This window comes from Phoenix dactylifera, chromosome 10 (assembly GCF_009389715.1).
Source record: "Phoenix dactylifera cultivar Barhee BC4 chromosome 10, palm_55x_up_171113_PBpolish2nd_filt_p, whole genome shotgun sequence".
In the NCBI taxonomy this organism is placed as follows: Eukaryota; Viridiplantae; Streptophyta; class Magnoliopsida; order Arecales; family Arecaceae; genus Phoenix; species Phoenix dactylifera.
Genome location: NC_052401.1, coordinates 7,342,540 through 7,350,502, shown reverse-complemented (window position 1 = coordinate 7,350,502; position 7,963 = coordinate 7,342,540). Strand labels below are relative to the sequence as shown.

The 7,963-nt window shown below is 40.7% G+C and overlaps 1 protein-coding gene across 1 annotated transcript; it reads left to right on the top strand.

The window, feature by feature from the left end:
* Positions 1-630: 630 nt before the first annotated feature.
* Positions 631-1,647, top strand: LOC103723162 (ethylene-responsive transcription factor ESR2-like; the record flags this gene model as incomplete). Its single annotated transcript, XM_008813989.2, has 1 exon — positions 631-1,647. A coding segment is annotated over one exon (1,017 nt), but the record flags the coding sequence as incomplete, so codon positions are not given.
* Between the last annotated feature and the right edge of the window lie 6,316 nt (positions 1,648-7,963).

The window sequence follows — 7,963 nt, the reverse complement described above, 5'->3', positions numbered from 1 at the left end:
AATAAATCATAATAAAAGAACAGCTAAAAAAAAAGTGCAGTTGTCAAGCCCTCACCCTCTTCTTTCCCTTTCACCATCGTTTTAATATCATAACAAATAGGTGATACAAGCACTCCCTAGCCCCTATGTAGTCACACCTTTTTTTTTTTTTTTTTTGAAGGAAGAACTCATAGAAATCGCCTTTCCAATATGAAAGTGTGGCCATATCTCTTGCTCGTTCTACTACTTCCATGGTTCCATTTCAAACATCAAATATATTCTAGCGAGATTTTAAAAAGATTATATATATACATATATATTCTATAGAGAGAAGCATCCGCCGGTAGGGATTCTCTTGGCTCTTTTCGCTGGCCAGTTGTTGCCTTTGCATGAGTGTATCAATCAAAGCTCCCTCTCCACACCCCACTACCTCACTCCCCTCTTTAAATACCCCACAAACCTCCACCTTTCTTGCCATCTTCTCATTTCCCGTCCGCTCATCGGTTGCTCATCTTCCAAAGATAAAAGAGTGTTGAGAGTTACGGAGAGAGTGTTTTGAGTTGGACGTTTAGCTAGATAGAGATGGAGGAGACCAATAGCAGCCAGAAGAAATATATAAGCAGTGTTAGCGGCGGCGGCGGCAGCAGCAAGAGGGCGGCGGCGGCGGCGGGGAGCAAGGAGGGGATGAGGTATCGAGGGGTACGGCGGCGGCCGTGGGGGCGGTACGCGGCGGAGATTCGGGACCCCCAGTCGAAGGAGCGCCGCTGGCTCGGCACCTTCGACACCGCCGAGCAGGCCGCCTGCGCCTACGATATCGCTGCCCGCGCCATGCGCGGCCTCAAGGCCCGCACCAACTTCAACTACCCCACTTCCGCTGCCCCCGCCGCCCCTGCCGCCGCTAATCATCCCTCCGCCACCTCCTCTACTGCCGACCACCTCCTACTCCACCACCCCTCCGATTTCCCCTGGCCCTCCTTCCCTCCCTCCTCTCCTACTCCCACCCCCTCCCTCAACACTTTCCTCCTTCGCAACCTTATTCACAATCCTTCCTATGCTTCCTCTTCTTCTCTTCACCACCCGGAGGCTCTCAACTGCTGTCCCTGTTCCTCTCTCTCATGCTTCAGTCCTACTACTAATACTAGTTCTAGTACTCACATGGATGGCTTTAATTTAACTGGACCCAGTTTGGATTCCAACTTCTTCGGTACTACTTCTAACTCGGATTTGTCACTCGTCCTCCAGCACCATCAGCAGCAGCCCATCGGCACTGCTGCTTCACCACCAGCGGCAGCAGCATCAACTACCTGTATCTCTGAACCCGTGGGTCCAATTCAAGACAATTGGGACTTCTTCCAGTCAGAGTCTCCTGAGTCTGGTTTGCTTCAGGAGATCATACATGGCGTCTATCCCCGGCGCAATGCCGATAACCAGCAGCGAAGCAGCGGAATGGAAGCCCATAGCCATCATGGCGGTGGAAGTGATGGGGTTGCAGAACAGTTGGGAGTTGGGAGTCAGATGGCTATCAAGAAAGAGCAGCAGCTATTGGTTGGTGCTTTTGAAGGAGGGCATGACGGCTCCGAGAACTTCCCCATGGTGCCCCAAGGCTTACTGGAAGACATCATTCAGTACCCAGACTTCTTTGAGATCTTCTCCACCAAATTGCACTAGCCACATCCCCTGACTACTAGGATTTCTTCTTTCCTCTTTGTTCTCTAAATACTCAATCTAGTGATCATTTTAGTTAAACGAAGTAGATGCAGCTTGCTGCATCTGTTGCTGTATTTCTTAGGTGTTCAAGTCCCTTGTGTTTTTCCTTTTCTTCGACTTCTGCAATTCATGCTGTATCAATCTACTGTGTTGTGAGCTAATTGATGTCTGCATGCAATGACCAAGGGTTTTGGTGATGGTTCGCTGCTCTCGCTTCCTGTAATAGAGAGATGGTGGGCTTTAACTCGGTTTAACTTTAACGTATTGGTTGCACGATTTCCTAAGATGGTTTTTACCAAACAGGGGCCAGCAGCCATATCTCCAATGGCAGTCTTTACAAAGAAGAAGGAGAGAGACTTGAGGCGGAATCAAAGTTATTTACTCTAAGCTTCTCCTGCTTTCTCCAGTTTATCCCAAGGAAGTTCGTTAGCCACCGCAGGATTAGGAGGGGATGATGGTAGTGGCCGTGCAAATATATAAGTTATATATTCTAAGTGGTCATTTCGTTGGTAGTGAAAAGTTATTATTTCCCATGGGATGCAGTGATGGAAAGGTACGAAAATGTCTTGTTGTAGTTAATGAGGTTAATGTCTTTAGGTTGACCATTAGGACGTTCGGATATTATTTTTTTTAACCTTGCTCTTTAGAAAGGTTATTTAAGAGAAAAGCTGTCTTTGTCGGGCCTTTTTCTCCTGCAAACGCAACGGACGTAAAGGTGCTCGATGACTAAGGGAACCCAGAGGGGCCCCTCGTCCCCCTCTCTCTAGATCTCTCTCTCTCTCTCAGATGAACATGGATTTGGATATAGGCAGCTACGATGAAAATATTTTTTATTTTATATGAATTAGATATTGATTTTTGATGTAGAAATACTTGTATGAAATGGATATAAGTATGTTATTATAGCTAATAAAAATTAAATTTTTTGGTTATAAATTTTTTTCTTTTAAGAGACTTTCTGAAGCTGGGTGCTTGGGATAGGGACCCATATATAGGTGGGTTGGGTAATTAGTTTTTTGAATCATTGCATTAAAAGATTTTAATAGATTCATACAAACTTCTTTAATATCAAAAATCATATTTTAGTAACACTGTTATTCCATTAGAACGGGCTCTAGGCTGGTCGTTGTGATTTTGAAAAGTTATGGTGGTCACAAGAGCTGTGAATAGCATTATAACAGTCAACAAAAGCCCACAAGTTCATATATAGTTAGCAGACCAAGCGACTTATGAATCTTTGAGATGTGAGATTGGAGAATCAAAAGTAAAAAATTAAGAGCAGAAAGGTAACTATTACAAAATCTATATGTCTAATTCTATGTCTTTAAAGCTATTCAAATCTTGAATCCTTCAATCCAAATTAAAATAACTTATTAGATGCTTCCGGTCATCCAAACTAACGCTGTTAGGAACATTTGAGTCATTCTTTTTTAGTCTCAGAGCTTTAACTCATTTATGTAGCCGATGATTCCAACTTTTATAAACAAAAGCCTACAAGCTTATCATGTCTTTCATCACTCTGAACTTTTCCTGCAAGTCAAAGAGTATATACATACATATATACATACATACATACATATATATATATATACCACATAAAATACATATTAGAAAATCTATATGAGTAATATTTGTGCCATGCTCGCATTCAAACTAAATAAATATTCCAAGAATAAAACTTTTTTTTTGCTTACTGGTACTTGTCTCCATATTTGCTCACCAATGGGTGTGGCAACCTCTGTCCAACTCTTTATCTTCAAAGGTATAGTCGTCCTAACGTGGTACCTAATGAAGGTCACAATGTCTCAAGCATTTTAGCCTTCCGCAAAATTTGTTTGTTAACTTCCTACTCCTTGTCTTCATGTCAATATATGTGCACAAAACCTTTCACATTCTCTTCTTCTTGGTATGCTTCCTACGGGAGGCTCCACGAAATATATGCAAATGTTAGTCCCCAATGAATTTTGTGATACGGATGTGGATTGAGTGGTCTCGTTTATGGCAAATTACTCTGGAGAATATATTTGGATTGGTAATAGGAAGACCTATCAAGAGCGCTCCGAGACTTATTATTTTTTGACTTTTTTGGATGTATTCATACAAGAATTGTACAGGTCATCCATGCAAAACAAACTATGGGTTATCCAGACAAAGAGGAACATTAGAAAGCAAATGAATGTAATAGTATACTTGCACTGCTAGACTCCTACATGAGGTCTTATCATCTGTGTATGTTGTGGCTATTCATGGTAGGAGATATAAATGATTGTGGGTGATATATTGTATGAACATTCTGCGGGGGACAAAATGTTGTGAAAGCATCTGTGGCCGGCGCTGGTTTGCAATCTTTCTTTCTATCAAATTCCCACAGCCTCTCCACATCTTCCATATTTCCGCTCCTTTTAAACCCCCCAATTCCCATCCAACCATCTATTACTCAGAATTTAAACTACTTTGTATCTATCCTTTATTAACTCTCTCTACACACACATACATAAAAAATATCTTTTTATATTTTTCTTTTATTAGCTAGATATTTAGACCTTCACTGATCCAATTGGAGAGAAGAAGAATTTCTTCAACCTGCTCAAGTTAATTCTCACAAAAGAAAACTAAAAGAAAATGAGAGAATCTCAAAAGTAGGGCTTTAAGTCTCTTTTTCTTTTATTGATTCTTTACGCCTCTTAAACTGAGTTACATAGCTCCTATTTATAATACTAGTGAAGTCTCCCTTTTCAAGATTTAGGTTGGATTTCTCTCTTAGTTCGAATAGGAATAGATATCCTAAAATAAATATAATTAATAAAAATATTATAAAAAAGATAAAATTTTTTGTGGAGGTATATCTCGACTTCTATATCAACTTTGTCTTCGGTCGCTTTGCATGATTTTTCTCGGATAGAGCTACGCATGGTCAAAATCTTATCCAAAAAGAAAACTTTCAGCATGACCAGTCTATTTTGGGGCCTAAACGATAGAAGTTCGGTCCGATTCAGTCAACTAGAAGGTTGGCCGAAAGTTATAGATCTCAAAAAGATACTCAATTTCAAAAAAAAATTTTTTTTATCTCAATCGGGCATCGTATGACTAATTATAGCATTCGGAAGTTAGGCGTGACTCGATTTTTTGATGTGGCAAATCTCGCTTCTGCTCGTAGTGGCCAAAGTAGTACATATCGAGTCTAGTGATTCTCTTCGATCATTCACTACAATAAAACTTATTTCCTAATAATCACAAAAGCCATTATGGTTTGGAGAAAATACATAAAAGAGAGGATCACTAATAACTATTATCGTTTTTTTAATTTCAAAAGATTTCTTTTATATATGAATTATAGAAATTAGATTTTTTATATTTTCAAATATAGATTTTTGTTGTAGCATGATTGATTTTCCTTCCATACGTATTTTGTTTCCATAATATATTTATATTTTTTAAGATTGATTTGTTTAATCATCCCAGTTTTATCCGTATGGTCTTGATTTTTTTTTTCTGAGAAGAAAATATGATCTTGGTTTCAAACATTTAAATTATAAGGAATGCAAGAAAAATAAAAAGAATTCCTGAGCATCATACGACTCGATCACAAATATTTTGTTGAAGTCAGCAAAAGCAAGGACTGGTGTGGAGGACATTGCATGCTTCAACTTGCTGAAGCCTCTTCAGCCCCATCCAAAGGCATCCTTCTTTAAAAATGCAGCGACTGGTGCACTCATCTTGCCATAGTCCTTCATAAACTTTCTGACAGTAAAGAAGTCAACCGTAGACTGCCTTGTAATGCTTCTATAGTTCTTGGTGTCGGCCATCCACCATCGTCTTGATATTTGAAGGGTCTATCACAACTTCCTCCTTCGAAAAGCCTGCAAATCTAGGTCTTGAGATGGTAAATGGGAATCCTCTTTACTTCAGGAACAGAAAAAGAAATAAAGAGAAGGTAAATAGGAATTCTAAACATCAGAGTCTTCTGAAATATGGAAGCTGCTAATTCCTTCATCATGCTTAATTGATTGGACATAGGACAAACTATATCCACATTATCAGATCATTGTCAAAACGATATTCAGATTGGTAGTTGATAAAGATTTTTTCGCAACCTTTCATGGAGGAGAAGATGGTCCATAACAGCAGAGTTCAATTAAATAAAATCAAACAAAATGAGCTAATAATAGCCTAGATCCTCAGGCACCTGAATCCAGTCGATGCAGTGACGAATGCGGAATCCTGAAACCACAAGGTTTCAGTAATCTCAACTGATATCATTCCTACAAGAAACAAAGCTGTCGCCATTTTTAAAATAATCGTATCAAACCTTGATCAGTCCTGACACAACTGTTGCTTCAGTTTTCAGACTAGAATATATAGTGGATAATAGTAATTTACATCTGAATGAGTAGTCTGACCAAAAAAAATTCTTTCTTTGGGGTACAATGGGAGGTCAAAGGACTTCAATCGTAAAGAAGAAACCAAAGCCATCAGCATTAACCAGAAGAGAGTGCTCGGGGAATGTTTGCAAGAGGAAGAAAGTCTGGCTTTGATCTTCTCGTAGCTAACCAATCAGCTGCCTTGTTCGCCTCCCAATAAGTATGGTGGCAAGGAAGAAGAGAGTGCTTTTAATCTCTGTGATATCCTGAAGAGGTCATGGCATAGTTTATCCATTGAATTATAGTCGCCTTCCATCCAAATCTGATGATGATGCAGCTTGTTCACAGCAGTGACAAGTCCTTCCCATGCTGCCCACAATTCAACCATTGGTACAGATTTTAGACTGTAGTGCTCCTGAAGCAGTATAGAGAACCAGCCATGTATGATCCTTGAAGATGAAGCCAACTCCTGCATTGCTTTTGCTGATCAAACCATCAAAGTTAACCACCATGGAGAGGGGGTCCCCAGCACACTAGAACAGGTGAATTTGTGGGGTTTGTAGAATGAAGCACCCCAGGACCATGAGACCAGACTCAAGGTCATGAGTGAATCAGCATTGGTGAACATGGCTGACATGCTTACCCATCTCCTTAATTTGCAGAAGAGTTAAAGACAATAGACTGGAAGATCCTTTGATTCCTTGCATACCACAATAACCAGCCAGCATGACAGGTCAAGCATTTGGCTGCCTCTGTTAGCTGTGTGAAAAAGCCTAGGAATTGCTCATTCTGCAGCAAGCAAACTCCATACATCCTGAGCCATCTCACAATTGACCAGAATATGAGGAATATCCTCCATAAAATCAGTGTAAATATCAGACAAGGAGCTTTGGTTGGTTAGGAGATGCCCTTGAGGTTACAAAGTTTTACAAGGAAGGCGACCACAAGCGATCTTCCACCACAACATTTTAACCCTCAGAGCTTCCAGACCCAATCAAATTTAATATTGTTGGGTGCAGCAGAGGTGGAAATAGCCTGTAAGTGTCCCTAGTTCCAGTCTTACTTGAGCTACTATCACCCAACAACAGTACATCAGCAAAGTCATTCTTAGGATTAGGGATCCTCCAAATCCTTTCCTCCAACTAACTGCAAACATGTCCTTGGGCTTATGGACATCCCAATCCTGATCAGAAGTGATGAATTGAGAAACTATAAACTATCCTGACAATAGTCAACATTATTGGAATTGGTATTTGATTCAACAGCACCCTATCAAGTCGCGCATCTTCTAATACTTTAATCTGATGGCCATCACCCAACAGCCCATGAAATGAATCCCGGAGAACTGGAGCACTGGCACAAATAGCCCTCTAAATTGCTGAAGAGTTCCGTGACATTGTATAATCCTTCCAGGTCTTAGGGAATCTACATTTAGATGAAATTACCTGTCTCCACAGGGATTGCAGTCATAGGATTGGGTGGCCAGCGGCTCTAGCCATAAAAGCGATATGCTTGACATCTTGTGTACCCAACTCACCTTCTGTTTAGATAGCACACACATCATCCCAAGAAGTCAAATGTAGTTTCCTCTGGCTTGTATCATGTCCCCACAAAAATGCTTTGAAATTTCAAGAGTCTGAATACCGGCAGGAGGAGCAGGGCAGTTTGCAATCAAGTATGAAGGAATGGAGGTAAGCACCAATTGAAGCTATGCTACCCATACAGCCTTGGATAGACAGTCTGACTTCCAATTATCAGAAAGTCCACTGCTGACCCTCTCAAAAGAGCAGAAGAATCATTAGATTTCAGTTGGGAGCCAGTCATAGGAGCACACAAATAATGCCATGTACCAAGAAATGTGGAACTGTCCCGAACTGCCTGGTTCGGGGCACACCGAGCAGCGCCGGTGGCGGAAT